Raw genomic sequence first — 20,518 nt, 5'->3', positions numbered from 1 at the left:
CCTGCATTGGCAGGCAGATTCTTAACCACTGCGCCACCAGGGAAGCCCAGTGGTAGCTTTGATTAACAAGGAAGTGAGGGCTTCCCTGGTGGCGCAGTGGTTAAGAATCTGCCTGCCAATGCAGGGGACATGGGTTCGAGCCCCGGTCCGGGAAGATCCCACATGCCGCAGAGTGGCTGGGCCTGTGAGCCATGGCCTCTGAGCCTGCGCATCCGGAACCTGTGCTCTGCAACGGGAGAGGCCACAGCAGTGAGAGGCCCACATACCACAAAAAAAAAAAAAAAATAGAACAAGGAAGTGAGAACTTTTAACGCCATGGAAACCACAGTGATAAATTAGGCCTAGGGCCAAGGAATTCATTCTTACCACAGAGTAGATGAGGCCTTCTAAGTCATTCCTGATTCTATTAACAAAATGATCATTCCTTTCAGTCTGGAACCTTAGTCCATTTCAGAGCACTATCCCACCGTGTGTTCTTCTATTTAATTCTTACAGCTCAGGTCACTCAAAAATAGAGCAAACTTAAGAGTTTGTCCTGGGCCCTCATACTAAAAAGTCTCCCTCCTCTGCAACTTAGAATGTGATTACGTAAAGGCAGACCAAACATTTATAGAATAAGCAAAGTAGGTTCACCAAATAAATAGACAGGAAAAATATATGTAGACAGAGAGATACCTTTATGAAATTTAATATTTCAGAAAAATCAAAGTAGTCTTAAGAAAAATTAGAATTTTGTCAGACTTCTGAATACACTTTAATATTGCTTTTCTTCTAAATTACATATGGTGCATAATCTCTGCTTAGGACCTCTAATGTTCTTTTTGGGCCCTGGGACATCTGTCAGAACCCTGGTACATAGACTTGATAGGGTACAGCAGTCAGCTACAGAACAATGGGAAGATGCTTCAGAGACCTGAGACTCGTGTCCATATAATTGTTCGCGAACCTTCCCCTGTTTACCCTCCTCTACCACTGCCAATTTACCTATCAAAAAATGATGCTGTTAATGAGGGATAATTTGCCCCAGGTCCTCCGCAGGCAGTCCTTGGAAGAAATTCAGAGAAGTTAAACTGTTTGGCCTGAGGTTACACATCTAGTTATTACAAGGAAGAGGATTAACATTACTAGGATGATGATGATGGTGATGATTATTAGGGTAACATTTGTCAAATGCCCATTGTGCTAGGTGATATGTATTCATCATTTCATTTCATCCTTCCAGTAATCCAACTAGGAGGTAGTTTTCCTGTTTTGGAGATAAAATTGTTCAGTGTTGAAAGAGTTCAAAGAAGTTGCCCAAGGGCACAGAAATTAAGCCGCAGACCTCGAATTCAGACCAAGTTGAGTTGTTTGTGTTTGAAGCTGTACTTTTTCCCTGAACTGTTTTGCCATCAGGATGGAACAAGGACTAGAATCCAAGCCGTTTGGCTGGAAGATGAATGTCCTGGCCACAGTACACCATGGAGGCAACGCTACCAGGCAGTACTTCTTTTGAAGGCCAATTTAACACATTTTTTCAAGCAGTGCCCTCATCATTTATACTTCAAGTATAAATATTCTTCTCCTTTTTACACGGTAGAGTGCTTTGTTTTTATTTAGTTCTTGGCTCTGTAATTTGATACTTGGTTTATTTTTAGGCGAAATCCAGGTAACATAAAATGAACCATTTTACAATTCCGTGGTGTTTTTTACATTCACGGTGTTGTGCAACTACTACCTCTATCTAGTTCCAAAATATTTTTATCACCCCCAAACCGATTAAGCAGTCACTCCCCCAACCCCCTCTGCCCCCCACCAACCTCTAGCAACCACTGTGCTTTCTGTCTCTGTGGATTTGCCTATTCTCGATATTTCATACAAATGCAGTCATACAATATGTGACTTTTGTGACTGGTTTTTTCACTTAGGTTCCTCCACATTGTAGCATATATCATTACCTCATTCTTTTTATGACTGTAATATATTCTATTGTATGGATATATCACATTTTGTTTATCCATTTGTTAATGGGCATTTGGACTGTTTCCACTTTTTGGCTGTTGTGAATAATGGATAGAATGAACATTTGTATACAGGTATCTGTTTGAGTACCTGTTTTCAGTTCTTTTGGGTATATAACTAGAAGTGGATCACTGGGTCATGTGGCAATTCTGTTTAACTTTCTGAGGAACCACCAAACAGTTTTCACACCGTCTGTACCATTTACATTCCAACCTGCAGGTTACAAGGATTCTCCACATCCTCGCCAACACTCATTTTTTCTCTTTTTAAAAATGATAGCCATCGTAGTGGATAAGGTGGTATTTCCTTGTGGTTTTGATTTACATTTCCCTAATAATGACTAATGTTGTTGAGCATCTTTTCATGTGCTTGTTGGCCATTTGTATATCTTCTTTGGAGAAATGTCTAATTCTGATACGTTAAAATATGAGATGCTATTTAAATGTTCTGTAAACAAGATTATCAGAACATCCTGTGGCCTGAGAATTTTCAAAAATAAGATCTTAAATATCTGAACTCCAATTCTGTCCCAGTTAGACCATAAGGTGAAGATTTAAAAAAAAGGGGGGGGGATGCTTTTTACCACCCAAATACTAAAGAATAAATTGAGGCAGTCTTACATCTTTTTGGTGCCTAATGAATTAGCCCCTTAAGGATAATCTAATAGCTAAAATCTCTGCTTCCTCTGTTCTCACACCAACCAGGTATTTACTTAGAAAATAAAATGATCAATTTAGCTTTAGAGGCAGGCTTTGAAAACTTGGCTTTAAATGATCAAATATTTGAATTATTTTACTTTTTTCTTTTTGACATCACTGAATCTACAAAATTGCTAGGGATTGGTATATCTGTTTTAGTGACTCAGAAAGAGTCAGTTAATTGTCCTCCCAGTTCAATTCAGTCCACATTTGTAGAATACCTACTATGTGCCAGGCACTGTGCCCAGTCATCACATGAAGAGTCCCCTGAAAAGAAATTTGTCACCCTTGCAGATTATGTTACAGAAAGACGATAGTCCTGGAATAATCTAGCACCCTACACAAGAGGATAATTTTCCTCAGTAGAGCTATTTTCTTATTCCCGTCCTGCCTATTATTATTTCTCTCAAGGCTTCTAGCTGTGTTATAAATCTTAGAACCCAAATTAGGGTAATGGTAGCAAGAGGGAAGTAAAACAAGAGCATTTAGCTTGCAAAGGCTTTTGGCCTTTTTTGAGGTCCATGACAGTTCCTGGAACAGATACCTTAGCTCCCTTTCCCTTTCTTTCTTCTTTTATGTATAGTCACCTCTTTTCTTTCCTCCTTCCCTCAATATATCTGAGGATTATATATGATAATAATGTAGTTAGAAGAATGCCTGGCATATAGGAAACATTCACTGAATGTTAACTGCTATTATCTATCAAGTGCCAACTTGGTAGTGTTAACTTATGCTGGAAATTCAGAAATTAATAAAACAGTATTCCTGCCCTCAGTGCTCAGTCTACTCTGAGAGAGAAATATGTAAATATATGATTAAATAAACAGTGTGAATTGAACACAGAAGTGAAGCCATTCAACCCAGGGTGAGGTACTTGTGAATGCCTAGACACTTAAGTTGAGCCTGAAAGTTGAGTGTGATTTTGCCGAAGGAGGAGTGATGAAGAATTTTCCAGGCAAAGGATAAAGTATATGCAAAGGCAGAGAAGCATGCAAAGCCTGGTCTGTTCAGGGAGCTGTGAGAGGGCTTGTAATGCTAGAGCATAGCGTATAGGGAAGGGGGAAGTGGGTAATGAAGCTGATAAAGTAATTGAGGGCACCTGTGCTAGGAAATTTAGACTTCATCCTGAAGATATGGGGAAATCATTGAAGGCTAAGAAAGAGGAGCGTTATGATGTGATTTTCATTTTAGAAAGGTAATAAGTCTGACACTATGCTTTTAACAACAGAAATTTGATAACAGTAGGATATAACTACAAAATCTCCATAAAAATAGCCCCACCCAAATCATTTGTCCGTTTCTTTTAGATGAAGTTTAAAGCACTTTTTAAAGTAGGACTAGTTTAACATATGTCTTTCCTACAATACCTGGCCCAGTGATTACTCATAGTAGATGTTCAACAGAGTCATTGCCTAAAACTAAGCCAAGGTACCAAGTGGTGCAGAACAAAAAGTTCTATACCTAAGCCTCTAAGACAGATGATTTGTTCACATGTGTCTAGAGTTAGAAATCATTCCTCCACATTTCCTAGATACCTGGAAACCTGTCCAAGTATGTAATTCTCTTGCATTCTTACATTTAATGAAATTATTTTTTATCTATGATATGAACTCCCTTTCAAGACCTCTTATTGTTAGCCCATGTAAAATTTGAAATATGCTGCCATGAGACCTTTGACTTTAAACCTTTCATACTGATGTCAGAGCTAGTTTATGGCTTCTGATTTTTTTTGTATGTAATAAACAAATCAGTTACTCTTTCCATCTGACCTTTTACTGAAGCTCCCCTTAGACTTATGAACTTTAAAATCTCAACAGGGTTTTATTCTCTACTTACTAAAAGTTAAAAATTAAAAAGGCTGAAACCAACATTTATAATGATTTTAAAGGGTCAGCAGACATTTTCTGTGAAGTGTCAGATAGTAAATACTTTCGACTTTGGAAGCCATATACTCTCTGTCACAACTATTCAACTATATCATTGTAGCACATAAGTAGCCATAGATAATTCATGAACAAATAGGCATGGCTATATTCCAGTAAAACTTTATTTACAAAAATAGGCTACAGGCCAGCTTTGGCCCAAAGACCACAGTTTGCTGACCTGTGATTGAAAGTAAGCTTCCTCCTCCTGTCTTATCTGTCTATCTTCAGGAAGGAATCCTGACTGGAGAAGTGGCCACAGAATGTAGTATCTAGATTTTATCAAAGACCATTACATCATCTCTGTTGCATGCGTGTACACACACACACACACACACACACACACACACACAAACACACATACCCACACACACACCAAAAAAATCTCCAGAGCATTTAGCTTGACTTTCCATGTAAAAAAGATAGGTCCTGGTCCTAGTACTTAACTATTTTTCTGCACCAGAGTAGATGAACTTTCCCCATTTATGGCTTTCCTGCAGGCAAAAATAACATCCCAACCACTTGTCACTTAAGCAGTATACATTACTTTTAAGCAAAGCTTCTTAAGCAGTGCTTTTCTAAATTAAATGTGCATAGGAATCACCTGGAGAATTTATTAAAATTCATATTCTGATTCAGTCAGTCTCGGGTGGAGCCTAAGATTCTACATTTCTGACAAGCTTCCAGTTGATTTCAGTGCTGCTTGTTCTTGGACCACACTTTTGTTAGCAAGGTTCTAAGTACTATTTCTGTTATTACAACCCAGTCATCCAAGGTCTTACCACTAGATCCACAGAATCAAGAGCTGGTCTTCTTCAGGTGAGGTGGCATTCAAAGCTGTGTTTGACTATGATGACTTCAGTCAATTTATTTGTTTATTCAGTTTGGTAGTTTCTATAGACCTAGAGGTTACCATTTGAAATGGTCCTTGGCCACTTATTCTTATCTTTCATCCATACTGGAAAATTCGAAAACATTATTTCTTTGAGTATTGCTCCATTCTTTATATTCCCTTCCAGTGTTCCTAGCAGATGCATATTAGGCACTCTGATTATATCCTCCATGTCCACTTAACTTCTCTATCATATCTTATTTCTCTGTGTCTCTCCATGTTGCAATTTAAGTAATTTCTTCAGGTTTCTACCACTTTATTAATTCTCTCTTCACCTGTGTCCAAGCTGCTGTTTAATCCATACATTAATTTTTTCAGTATTATTAATCACTTATTTTCTAAAGCTATATTGAAGTATAATTGTATAAACTGTACCTATATAAACTGTCCAATTTTAAAAAGTTTTGACGTACGTATACACTAATAAAATCTTTACCACAATCAAAATAGTGAACATATCCATCACTCTCAAAAGTTTCCTCATGAACCTTGTAATCCCTTCCTTCTGCCTCTACCTCCCAACCATTCAAGTCCCATGCACCCACTGATCTTTCTGTCACTATAGATTTATTTGCATTTTCTCAAGTTTTATGAAAAATTGAATCATACAGTATATACTCTTTACTCTGACTTCTTTCACTCAGCATAATTATTTTGAGGTTAATCCATACTGTTGCATGTATCAATAATTCATTCCTTTTAATTGCTGAGTAGTACTCTGTTGTGTGGACATACAGCAATTTTACAAATTTTTTTTTGATTCTAGTAATATTTTTTAATAGAAGCAGAATTCACATAGCATACAGTTAATTATTATAATGTGCATTATTCGGTGACATTCTGTGTATTCACAATGTTGTGCAGCCATCATCTAGCAATATTAACAATGCTACATTTAAGAATAATTTAACATTTGCATTACAACTTTTTGCATAAGTGCCTTTTTAAAAACCAGTTAAAGAAAATACAGCAAATAGCTCAGATTACACAATATTGTTCTTTCAGATCAGCTCATCTCTCTCTCTCTCTCTCTCTCTCTCTCACACACACACACACACACACACACACACACACACACACAAGAATGCTTGAATATTCCACTATACTGAAATGCAATATTCCAACTGACCCCAATGCTTCATTCATTGTTAGCTATCCTGCATCCTAAAACAGGCTGCCAACATATAGAACAAGTCTAGTCTCCAACAGCCATTGTGCAATATGATGACTATAAAATTTGTGCATGCAAGGGAACTGCCTGAGCTTAGTACTCATCAGTCACTGAAACAAACACTGCAGATTTTACTTGATTCATTCTAAATACTGATGTGCCCCCTAGTCCTCAGTGGAAAGATTGTCAGTCTGCACTTTGATGCAGCCCTGTATGTGACCACCACCATCATCATCATTTTCATTTAGTAAAATGAAGCAGATAAAGCTAAGAATGGGTAGTTTCAATTCTCACCAAATTGTATCTTCTCTTTATCTCCTCTGTCTTCACTGTTTTGAGAGTGAAGCTGGGTGGTCTCATTTAACCCTCAATTTATTTCAGTGCTGTCTTGGGTCTTGAGAGGAGCCCACTTTGTATTGGTTGCCTTCAGTAACTGAACCTAAATCACTCACTTCTGAGCATACCTCTTCTTTTGAGTCTCTGAGATTTGGTCTTCATTAGAGAACTCAGGTCTGCAAACCTACTAATCATTACCTTAAAATTTACATAAAAGTCCCTGGTAAATGGCTTACTACTCTCATTCTCTGAAATCCTATGAAGGGGAATTGTTATATTATGCTATGAACAAGGAATGGTTTGACAAAGCCCCTACTGCTGCTTTCAATAGTGTTTGTATTTTTTCACGTTTTGAAAAATCTGTTCACTTATTCATGAACATAATTGGAATATTTCCTAGTTTGGGGCTATTACAAATAAAGCTTCTATGAGCATTCATATACAAGTTTTTATATAGGCATATGCTTTCATTTGTCTTGGGTAACTACCTAGGACTGGAATGACTGGATCATATGGTAGGTATATGCTTAATTTTTTAAGAAACTGCCAAAATGTTTTCCAAAGTGGTTGTACCATTTTACTTTTCCACCAGCAGTGTGTAAGACTGCCAGTGGCTCCACTTTGTATGTCAACACTTGGTATGGTTCGTCTTTTTTAATTTTAGACATTCTAATAGGTTTATAGTGGTGCCTCATTGTGGGTTTAGTTTGTATTTTCCAAATAACTAATGAGATAAAGCATCTTTTCATGTGCTTACTATCCATATCTTTTATTTTAAATATTTATTTATTTATTTATTATTCATTTATTTTGGCTGCGCGGGGTCTTAGTTGCGGCATGTGGACTCTTAGTTGCAGCATGCAGGCTTCTTGGTTCCGGCATGCAGACTTCTTAGTTGCGCCATGCATGTGGGATCTAGTTCCCCCACCAGGGCTCAAACCCAGGCCTCCTGTATTGGGAGTGCAGAGTCTTACCCACTGGACCACCAGGGAAGTCCCACCATATCTTTTTTGATGAAGTATTTTCAAATCTTTTGCCCAGTTTTAAAATTGTGTTCTATATCATTTTTATATCTAAGAGTTTTTTTAATATGTTCTAGATACAAGTCCTTCATTTGATAAGTAATTTGCAAAGATTTTCCTTCCAGTTTTTGGCTTAATTTTCATTATCATTTTCACCTGTCTTTAGTAGTGCAGAAGATTTTAATTTTGATAAAGTCCAAGTTAGATTTTTTTCTTTTATTATGTTTTTGCATCATATCTAAGAAATATTGACCTAACCCAAGGTCGCTGTTTTCTCCTATGTTTCTTCTAAAAGCATTATACCTTTAGATATTATGCTTAGGTCTATGATCCATTTGAGTTAAATTTTATGTATAGTATAAAGTAGGATTGAAGGTGTTTTTGTTTTGTTTTGTTTTTTTCCGGGAGGTAAAGGGAGATAATAGATATTCAGTAGTTCCAGCACAATTTGCTGAATTGCTTTTGCATCTTTGTCAAAAATCAGCTGATTGTATATGTGTAGGTATATATCTAGACTTCATTCTATTCCATTGTTCTTTTCTGTCTTACACTAATACCACATACAATTACTTTAGCTTTATAATGAATCTTGAGATCAAGTAGTGTAAGTCCTCTGAAGTTCTTCTTTTCATAGTTGTTTTGGCTATTCTAGGTCCTGTCCATTTCCATATGAATTTTATAATCAGTTTGTGAATTTCTAAAAAAAAAATAATACTGCTGGTATTTTTATTAGAATTGCATTGAATCTAATTTAGAGAAAATTGACATATAAAAATTGACTCTTTTAATCTATGAAAAGGATATATGTCATGTTTATTTAGGTCTTCTTTAATTTCTCTCAGGTCTTCTTTAATTTCTCTCAGTAATGTTTTAGAAATTTTCAGTGTACATCTTTTTTCAAATTTATTCCTAAGTATTTCATATATTTTATGCTATATTATAACTGGCATCTTAAAAATTATAAGTTCTGGGACTTCCCTGGTGGTCCAGTGGTAAAGAATCCGCCTTCCAATGCAGGGAACTCAGGTTCAATCCCTGGTCAGGGACCTAAGATCCCACATGCTGCGGGGCAACTAAGCCCACACACCACAACTACAGAGCTCATGCACCTTAACTAGAGAGCCTGCGTGCCACAAACTACAGAGCCCACATGCTCTGGAACCCACACATCACAACTACAGAGCCCACATGCCCTGGAGCCTGCACGCCACAGCTAGAGAAGAGAAAACACACACCACAACTAGAGAGAAGCCCGCGCACCACAATGAAGAGCCCGTGCTGCAATGAAAGATCCCACATGCCTCAACAAAGATCCCGCGTGCCGCAACCAATAAATAAATAAGCAAACAAACAAATAAATCATAGCTTTTAAAAATAATTATAAGTTCTGATTATTTGTTAGTGTATAGAAATACAGTTGCTTATTGTATATCAATTTTATATCCTGCAACCTTACCAAAATCACCTATTAGTTCTAATAGTTTTTTGGTAGAATCCATACGATTTTCCAGATCCCTAATCATTTTATCTGCGTAAAGAGAGTTTTTCTTCTTTCCTTTCATTCTTGATGTCTTTTATTTCTTTTTCTTGCCTTAGATTTGAAAATCAGTCATTGTGATTTACCATTCAGTCATCTCAATGGATGCAGAAAAATCATTAAACAAAAGTTAATCCATTCCTGATAGAAACTTTCAGTAAAATAGGAATAGAGTACAACATGATAAAGGGCATCTATTTAAAAACCTAAAAGCTAATATTTTGCTTACTGGTGAAAGACTGAATGTTTTTCTACTAAGATCAGGAAAGAGGCAGGGATGCCTGTTCACATCACTTCTATTCCAGATAATGTGAAATTCTTTCAATATAAATACTTAGAGATAGTAGATAAAATATAGCAAAAATGTTAAAAGTATTACTCAGCATGTGAGAAAGAAAGAACAAAGAAGAATTCCTAGGTACCACAAATAAAGAGGAAATTAAAAATCAGCCCTGTAAATGGTGAAGTAATATGGAACCTGACTGGAGATTCTAGCCAGTCTAATAAGCAATAAGTCTCCATTCCCCCTCCCCTCTAATGTTCTCGCTGAATCTGCCTATTCTGGCTACCTCATGTAAGTGGAAACATATAATATTTGTCTTTTTGTGTCTGGCTTCTTTACTTAGCATAATGTCTTTTAAGGCTTACCTGTGTTATAGTGTGTATCAGAACCTTGTTCCTTCTTATGGCTGGATTCCATTGTATGTATATACCACATTTTGTTTATCTGTTCGTCCATTGATGAGTATTTGGCTTGTTTCCACCTTGTGGCTATTGTGATTAATGCTGCTATGAACATGTATTTGTGGCTATTGTGATTAATGCTGCTATGAACATGTATTTATTGACCATTTATATATCTTCTTTAGAGAAGCATCTATTCAAGACCTTTTCTCATTTTTGGATTGGATTGTTTTTTCTTTATGTTGTTGAGTTCTAGGAATTCTGGATATTAAACTCTTACCAGGTGTATGATTTTGCAAATATTTTCCATTCTGTGGATTGTCTTTTCACTCTCTTGATAATGTCCTTTGATACACAGAGTTTTAAAAATTTTTTTTTATTATTTATTTTTTTATTTTTTTAAATTAGTTTCTGCTTTATAACAAAGTGAATCAGTAGAATTTTTTAATTTTGATGAAACCTAACTTATCTATTTTTACTTTTTAATGCCTGTGCTTTGTATCATACTAAAGAAATCATTGCCTAATCCAAAGTCTTGAAGATTTTTACCTATGTTTTCTTCTAAGAGTTTTATAGTTTTAACTCTTTAATTTTAGATCTTTTATTCATTTTCAGTTGCTGTTTTTGTATATGGTGTAAAGTGAGGATCCAACTTCGTTCTTTTCCATCTGGATATCCAGCTTTCCCAGCACCATTTGTTGAAAAAACTCCCCTTTCTCCATTGAATGGTCTTGGCACCCTTGTTGAAAATAAATTTACTGTATATATGAGAGTTTATTTCTGGGCTCTCTGTTCTATGCCACTGGTTTAGGTATATATCCTTATGCCAGTACCACAATGTTTTGATTACTGTAACTTTGTAGTAAGTTTTGAAAATGTGAGTCCTCCAACTTTGTTCTCCTTTTTCAAGATTTTTTTTTTACTATTTATGGTCCCTGAGTTTCCATGAATTTAGAATGGTTTTTTTATTTCTATAAAAAATGCCATTGAGATACACTCAATTGTTTCTTAAAGAGATTTAAATAGTAAGGGGAAAAATGTCTATTAATTTACCCATGAAGCTCCCATTTTCAGTTCTCCTCATTCCTTTGGGTAGACCCAGATTCTGATTGGTATTATCTTCCTTCTCCTTAAAGGACTTCCTTTAACTTTTACTGTCGTACACATGCTGGTAGTTAATTCAGTTTTGTATATTTGAAAAAGTCTTTATTTCACCTTCAATTTTGAAGATATTTTTACTGGGTATAGAAAGAATTCTAAGTTAACAAGTTTTTTTTTTTGTTTTGGCTTTTTCTTTCAGTGCTTTAAAGAGGTTGCTCCACTGTCTTTCCCATTTGCACTGTTTTGGATGAGAAGTCTGATTGCATTCTCATTTTGTTTCCCTGTACATATTATGTCTTTTCTTTTGTCTGATTGATTTTAACATTTTTCATTTTAATATTAATTTTATGCAATTTGGTTATGATGTGCCTTGGTGTAGCTTTCTTCATGTGTATTTTGCCTGATGTTCATTTACATTCTTGGATCTGTGGCTTTATAGCTTTCATCAAATTCAAAAAATTGTTGGCTATTATTTCTTAAAATAATTTTTCTCCCACTCTTCCCTGCACTCTATTTCCAGACTCCAATTACACTTACATTAGGTTGCCAACAGTTATCCCACAGATAACTTTTCCAACTTCCTACCTTGCTTGGGTCCAAAATGAAATCTTCTGGTTCCAACTGGGCTTCCAGATTACCAAGATGGATAATCTGCCTGTCAGGTTCCATATTACCTCACCATTTACAGTGCTGATTTTTAATTTCCTCTTTATTTCTGGTACCTAGGAATTTTTCTTTGTTCTTTCTTTCTCACATGCTGAGTAATACTTTTTAACATTTTTGCTATATTTTATCTAGAGATATCTAAGTATTTATATTGAAAGAATTTCACATTATCTTGGTCCATATCTCCTTAGAGACAGACCAGGACCATTTCCCTGTTTTCAAGGTCCTACTTATTAAGGCAAAGAACAGTGTGTGCATTCTAACCCAGGCATTCAGAAGAGCAAAAAATACCATATGTATATATGTATGTGTATATTTGTGTATGCAATTGGTTATTATTTGAAACAAGCCTAACCACTATAGCTTGCTTCAATTTGATAATGTGAAACTTTGCATTAGCCCTTTGAGAATTAATTGATGATTACTAATTTTAAACACTACTGAGGAGTAACAAGTTACACTTAAATCTCATTTCTGGTTAAATTCCTCATTTAGGAACCATTTGATAGCTCATAAGATGTTTTCATTATTTTTAATAGACATTTTTAATGGGTTGTAGAGAAATCTAATTCAATGGCCATTGTTTCAGAGATGTAAAACTATACTGAGGGCTTCCCTAGTGGCACAGTGGTTGAGAGTCCGCCTGCCAATGCAGGGGACACAGGTTCATGCCCCGGTCTGGGAAGATCCCACATGCCGCGGAGCGGCTGGGCCCGTGAGCCATGGCCGCTGAACCTGCATGTCCGGAGCCTGTGCTCCGCAATGGGAGAGGCCACAGCAGTGAGAGGCCCACGTACCGCAAAAAAAAAAAAAAAAAAAAAACTATACTGAGCAACCCAGAGTGCCACAGTGGAAAAAAAGCACAAGATTTCAGGAGAGAAAGACTAGGTTTGAATACTAATTCCAGCACTTCTTAACAAGTTATTATACTACTCAGAATAGGAAAAATGCACTTAAATAAAAAATTATTAGTCTGAAGGATACTTAGGGGTTCCAGAACTTCAGGTATAAAACTGTTGAGCACTGATAATTCCACTTATTCATTTACCAAATAGGTATTGAGTGCTTGCCATATGTAAGATAGTGGCCTGGATGCTATAAGAAATATAGAGTCCTTTCCCTTTGGGAACTTACAGCTCTGGTAGGAGTAGTGAGACAAGTATACAGATGACTGTAGCATAAAGCAGCATGGGAGCAGTGACAAGTATGCTACAGATGAAAGGCTCCAGTGGAGGTTATCACTTAGTTCTGAGCAATCCAGCTTCTCACTTTACTATAACAAGGAGTGTTTTCATACCAAGTAGCCCAAGCCATAACCCAGGTAGCACCTGAAAACTATTCCTGAACCTGATCATCCAGCTGTTCTACCTCCACACAATCAACAAAGTATTTCTAATCACTTTGATGTGTCCTCTAAGATGCAGCAGGGGGAACCTCTGCAAGGACAGTATTTGTAGGACACAGGAGAAGTTCCAAGAGGCACATTTACAGTTTATGAGAACAAATTTATACATGAACTGTTAACCACAGCATCTGGAATTTTCTTAAAAGTCTAATTATACAGAATAATATGAGGGAAAGGCTAAGCAATGTTCTCTAAATCCCCAAATTAGAAATGACTGTGAATAGGACAGTTGGAGAGGCAAGTATAAAAACTACAAGACAGAAAAGAAGAAATAATAGCCATTCACAAGCAACTACCAAACACGCAAGAAGCTATGACCATGATGAGTTTAGGAAAATTCATCATTTCCCTTATCCACAGCTCTCCCTGAGCCACACTTCTATCTGTGACGGTCAGAGAGAGCTGTGGATAAGGGAAAGAGCAATTAGATTGCCAGGAGAGAGGAGAGGAAAATGTCGGAGATCTGGATTCACATCTCAGTTCTGCCACTGACTTAATGGTCTTTTGTAAATTATTTACCCTCATATGATTTCAGTTTCTCCATTTGTGTACTGGCTTTGTTGGACATGTTGATATCTTATATTTCTAAAAGTATATGAAAAGCTGGTAGGATTTTGAGTGATGGAGCCAATGAAACAAGAAGTTTTCCAGGTGGAGAGTGACATTATTTAAGGAACAAAAGGAAAGTAACGCAAAACTTGAATACTGAACTCTTCACAATAAAATCAGTAGACTCCATAAAATAATGATGAAGGTGGTCCAAGCATGATTATCTATGTCTTACTCTATTAAACTGTGGCCTGCCTCTATAACCCCACTACTAGTGTGATGCCTAAAGTAAAATTGGTGCTTAATGAATATTTGTGAGAAGGAAAGGAGGGAAGAGAAATAGAAGAGAGAGAAGTGGGGAGGGAAGGAAGGAAGTTAGCTGGTTCAAGAAGTCCTCTCACAACAGGTGCCACATTTTGTGGCAGGGATCCCTGTATTTAATGGCCTTTCGTATCTGCAACAGTCTGTTTTAAAACAGAGCTGTTTACTTAGAATGCTTTTAATACAAACTGTATTTGTGCTCAGAGAGGGCTTCCAGCTGTGGTAGCTTTTAGAAGGTCCCTTTGTGTGTGTACATAGTGTCATAACGGGTCATTTCTGCCTAGCCAGTCAATTTCATTGACTCAGATAGGGCCACTTTATGAATGAGCTATATCATTTTCCTCCTTAATTTTTACTCTAGACAATAAATGTTTTATGCCTGGAAAGACGGTTCATTTATTCAACAGATGCTTATTAAATACCTCCCAAAAGCTAGGCATTGTGTGAAACACTTGAAATACAGAGGTATGTAATATAGACAAGATCCCTGCCTTTATGGTGCTTACAGTGTCATGGGGGACTCTCACATTAAATAAATAATCATATGATAATTGATACAATTGTGATAAATGTTTTAAAGGGAAAGAACAGAATGTTACAAGAGAAATCTAAACTAATTTGAAAAGGTGGAGTCAGGAAAGTATGTTACAGTTAAAATCCTAAACATCTTAAATATTTCCCTATTTGAAATGTAAAAAGATAAGATTACTCCCATAGGTTGTTGATAATATTAGGAATATCTAAATTTGGAAAGATAGAGTTGTTCAGAGAGGCACAGATTCCTTAAAAATTCAATTCTTTATTTTAATAAATGACTGCAAAGGGAGACAGTGTTTACCCAAGAACACACAGCTTGCTACTAGCAGGGCTAGGAGTTGAACACAGGTCTTCTAATCTCCTCATTACCTCTCCTTGGTGACATAAAAAAATGAAGACATTATACATCAACTATAGATCAGCCATGGCCAAATGAACTATTAAGTGTCCAGTCTGTACAAGCTTGTATATTGAGCAGGCGAAGGTGTTTACAGAGTAAATATAAATGCAAATATAAACACAAACATACAGAATAAGTCCTATCAGGCTGATTGTATCTGGTCATAGTAAAATTGTAGTATATAGACCAAAGTAGGAAATACCCAGTTGGAATCAGTGAAAATGTCTTTAAAGGAATATGCTTCTGTTTCTTTAAAATAAAAATACTAATGGCTAAGTACGTCTCCAAGTAGGAGTTTTTAAAACCTGTTTTTATTCATGTGTCATATTACATGACACGTAAATTATCTTGACTACTTTGCAGCCTAAGTGATCTCTCAGGTTAAACATTGTTCCTGATATTTTGCCCCAACATATAATTTCTCTGGCATACTCTTTTATCACAGATGGTATAGCAATTAGCTTCAGGCCAACAACATCTAATTTTTCCTAATTTTTTATTTGAAAGATTAGGAATCAATGAAATACTACTATTTATACCAGAGATTGTGGACTTAATGGAATCATTGAAACCAAAAGGAGTATGAGGCTTCAGGGAGAAGGCCAGTCTTGAATAGATATCAGAGGGCGTACCTAAGACAGTGCTGAGCATACAGTCAGCCTGAGCAAGCATATATTGAACTGAGGAGACAAAAAGAAAGAATTAAGTTAAACCATATGAAATTTCCATTTTTATAGGTCAAAACCAGTCAAATATCAGTAACTTATGTATGATTCAGCCTATTGTGCAAAATGACCAGAAAGGGGGCTTCCCTGGTGGCACAGTGGTTGAGAGTCCGCCTGCCGATGCAGGGGACATGGGTTCGTGCCCTGGTCCAGGAAGATCCCACATGCCACAGAGCGGCTGGGCCCATGAGCCATGGCTGCTGAGCCTGCGCGTCTGGAGCCTGTGCTCCACAATGGGAGAGGCCACAACAGTGAGAGGCCCGCGTACCGCCAAAAAAAAAAAAAAAAATGACCAGAAAGGGAACCTATATTCTAATGTCAACAGGTGTGGGTATTTATTAAATTTAAGGACATGTATATTGGCTATACTCCAGAATGTAACAAATAAGAAATTCTGGTAGTTGAATTAACTTTTTTTTTTTTTTTTTTTTTTTTTTTTTTTCCGGTACGCGGGCCTCTCACTGTTGTGGCCTCTCCCGTTGCGGAGCACAGGCTCCGGATGCGCAGGCTCCGGATGCGCAGGCTCAGCGGCCATGGCTCACGGGCCCAGCCGCTCCGCGGCATATGGGATCCTCCCGGACCGGGGCACGAACCCGTATCCCCTGCATTGGCAGGCGGACTCTCAACCACTGCGCCACCAGGGAGGCCCTGAATTAACTTTTAATTTTATATGAAATCACAATTTAAATGTAGGCAGATGGCATAATCACTTGACACTAAAAATATTCTAAAAGATCTTCAACTTAGATAACTTACATTATCCACACTTCATGAGTGTGAATGTTGTCAGGAAATACTCATTTGATAACCAAGCTTTAGTGGTGTGATGTGGACTAAAGTTAAGCAGGGTATTTTGCTTTCAGCCTCTTTCTGTGCTGACCAGATTACTTCCTAGTTCTTTACTCTCTCCCAGCCCTTAGTCCCAATGCTGATAATCTCTAAGTTTATCTTAGAAAAATCAGGAGTAAAGGAGAAGGGAACTAATCAGTGAAAATGAACTAAATGTCAGGTACTTTGCTAGACAGTTTATATATCATTGCATTGAATTCTCACAACCCCATGAGACAAATGTTATTTCTTTTTTACAGTTGAGGAAACTGAGACCTAAAGAGATTAAATAACTTGCCCAAGGTCACACAATTTGTCAGTGGTAGACTAGGCTTCAAACATTCTTATTTTCACTATCTACTGTGCTAATCACCTTATTATTTGTTAGCTTATTTATATTGTACACTTTAAAAGTGTCTTGTTTAATTATAATACATTTACACAGGAGTAAGACAAGGGGATTATTATTGTTTTTTTCTTTAAAAACCAGTAATGTGGTAAAATGCATTGGAATATTTTCCTTTCTTGTAAGGACGAACGGGAAGCCAGAGAAAATGTGAAGAGAGAACAAGACGAGGCCTATCGCCTTTCACTTGAGGCTGACAGAGCAAAGGTAGGTTTGGTCAGGGGACTTCTGGGATAAAGAACTCAATCCTAAATAGTCTTTCATTATTTAAATGCCAGCCCTTTAATCATTTTGAAACCTAAGAGAGTTGGGTTTGCAGTGGAGAGAGCTAGTTTCAATTAACAGAAAGAATATAATTCTACCTCAGGTTCTTAAAGCATGGTTCATTTTGACAAGATACATTTTTTCAAGAATCATGAGAAGTGAAAACAAAAATGGGCCTAGTGTTTACTTCATTTGTTTTTAATCAGTCTGTGGTAAAATCTAGCAATGTTTAAAAAGCTCTTCAGGTGATTTTAATGTGCAGTCAGTGTTGAGAACCACTGACTTATTTAATGCTTCTTGAGCACCTGCTTCTGTACTGGGCGTTGAAGGAGAGGAAAATGAATAAGTCACTCTTTCTGCCTTCAAAAGAAGGCTCACATTGTGCTGTAGAGTAGATTCAGTCAAGAGCACAGATAGCTGGAACACTTAGGCAAGGATCCTAAATGTTGTAAGGGAAGCACTGAGTTCTGTGAGAGTTCAATGAACAGAATTTTCAGTGGAAAGTTTTTTCCAGCTTTTTTGGAGAGCCAAGAAATGGGAATGTACTAGGGAGGGTTTCATAGAAGAGATTGTGTATTTGAACTGGATAGAGAAAGGGGGGTAGGAGAGGAAGTAATGTATGCTAGCAGCAAGGGGCCAGAAAGCATGGGTTCAAGATAGAGGCTGATGTGAATAGAGTTTGATATTTGGGTACAGGGGAGGTGGCAGAAAAGACCAGAAAGGAAGACCAGAGAAAGGTCTGAAGGATCTTGAATGCTACACTACCCAGAGCTACCTAAATGTTTGAATAGGAACCCACCATGATCATAGAGGTATGCTTTGTTGTTGCTTTTATTTCCATCCTTGTTCCAGAGAGAAACACTTTCATTACCACAGTGTACCTCTGGGCCATGCTGAAAATGAACTTTTTTTCTTTTCTTTTTCTTTCTCTTTTTATTTCTTTTCTTTTTTTAAAAAAGTAGGCCAGTGTTTATTAAGTGTTGGATTCCTTTCTCTTTTATCAACAGAGGGAAGCTCATGAGAGAGAGATGGCAGAACAGTTTCGTTTGGAACAGATTCGCAAAGAACAAGAAGAGGAACGTGAGGTAGAGCATAATTTTTAGAAAAGTTATTCAAATGCTAGGTCTATTTCCATTGCATTTGATACTAAGGATGTTAATATTTCCTACAACTTACTTCTTTCTACTTTTCCCAGATTCATTTTGATATGGAAGACTAATTTTCTTTAGAAGAATCATTCCCAAACTGTTGTGTTGAACTCTTAGAAAACTTGAACTTGTACTAGATTCATGGTTTTCTATTCTTTTCAATTCCTCTCCCCTTTCTTGCCTGACAAATACTCCCATCCTTCTTAAATATTGTCTCACCCAAAAAGCACAAAGACTGTATTTTCTCCCCTTTTCCCAGGCTTTACTTTACCCACCAAAAGACACTGGGAGTTACTTCTGCAACATCTTTCACTGGGCCCCTATATGTGAGAAATCCATTTAGCTTGGCTGATTTTTTTCCGCCCTGAGTTCAGGTCATGTCTGTGACAATATAGAGAATTTTTTCATTCACTCATTCGGCAAATATTTTTTTGACTACTTAGTGTGTGCCCAAAATCTTTTAGGAAGTAGGGATACAGATGTGGGCCCTCTGCTCCAGTTGTAGTCTTGTAAAAATAGAATTACATACTATATGTAAAAGTTATTATAGAGATTTACCTAAAGTGCAGTGGGAAAAAAGAGAAGGGGTGTCAAATGACCTCCTAGGATGACTCACAAAAAACGGCTCTTAGAACTTTTTTCTAGACATGGGATTAATGACAAGATTCACTTATAAATAGAGGAAGCCATCTAACAAGTGATAGAAAGACCTGGAGGGCCCTAACTTGGGCTGATGAAAACTCCATTAGTCATCACTCTTGGTCAGAGAATGCCACCTCGTAACTTATTCAACAAATTTTTTTAATTAAAGTATAGTTGGTTTACAATGTTGTGCTAGTTTCAGGTGTACAGCAAAGTGATTCAGATATATATATATATAATATATATATATAATATATATATTATATATATATGCTATACAGTAAATCCTTGTTGTTTATTTTATACATAGTAGGGTATATCTGTTAATCCCATACTCCTAATGTATCCCTCCCCACCTCTAACCCCCTATGGTAACCATAATATTTGTCTTTCTTGGTCTGACTTACTTCACTTAGTATGATCATCTTTAGGTCTATCCATGTTGCTGCAAATGGCAATATTTCATTCTTTTTTATGGCTGAGTAATATTCCATTGTATATATGTAGCACATATTTTTTATCCATTCATCTGTTGATGGACACTTAAGTTGCTTCCATGACTTGGCTGTTGTAAATAGTGCTGCTATGAGCATTGGGGTGCATGTATCTTCTCAAATTAGAGTTTTCATCTTTTCCAGATATATGCCCAGGAGTAGGATTGCTAAATCATATGGTAGTTATAGTTTTAGTTTCTTAAGAAACCTCCATACTGTTCTCCATAATGGCTGCACCAATTTACATTCCCACTCTCCCAGTGTAGGAGAGTTCCCTTTTCTCTACACCCTCTCCAGCATCAGCAAATGGTTTTTGAGCAAGAATTATTCTAGGCACTCTAAGAGAAACAAAGGATAGTAAGACATTTTCTGCCTGCAAGGAGAGATTACATCTTGTAGGGAAGATACAACATGTCTACAAGTAACAGCAAATCAAGGAAAAACGTGCTAAATAACATAAGAGAAATAAAAGCAAAATACTTAGAGTTCAGGGGCAAAGTAAAAATCTTTCACAGCTTTTGGAATCAGTCAACACTACAGAAGAACTGATATTTGAGCCAGGTCTTGAGAGATGTGTAAGATTTCACTGTTTGGAAATCAGAGTTTATTCATGTTCAAACACTTATCAGGTGCCTATCACACAAGTACGAAATACTATGCCTGACAAACTCTAGTATCTGTCCATGCTGAGGACTCTCAGTAATGGAAGGTAGAAAATATTTTGTTGAACATCTTCTGTGTATCAACTACTCTGCTGCCTGCTTTACCT

General features: G+C 36.8%; 1 protein-coding gene across 2 annotated transcripts in view; it reads left to right on the top strand.

The window, feature by feature from the left end:
• Positions 1 to 20,518, top strand: part of FAF1 (Fas associated factor 1) — a gene marked incomplete at its 5' end in the record, with an annotated part of 488,979 nt that overhangs the window by 427,324 nt on the left and 41,137 nt on the right. For both annotated transcript variants that reach the window (XM_079696859.1, XM_079696858.1), the window contains 2 exons: positions 17,328 to 17,408; positions 18,473 to 18,550. In XM_079696859.1, the coding sequence (XP_079552985.1) occupies positions 17,328 to 17,408; positions 18,473 to 18,550 (159 nt within the window). The remainder of the gene's footprint in view (positions 1 to 17,327; positions 17,409 to 18,472; positions 18,551 to 20,518) is intronic.

Source organism: Hyperoodon ampullatus (genome assembly GCF_949752795.1).
Source record: "Hyperoodon ampullatus genome assembly, chromosome: 2".
NCBI classification, from domain to species: Eukaryota; Metazoa; Chordata; class Mammalia; order Artiodactyla; family Ziphiidae; genus Hyperoodon; species Hyperoodon ampullatus.
Note: the sequence above shows the minus strand (reverse complement) of the source record. Positions and strands in the feature narration are given on the sequence as shown.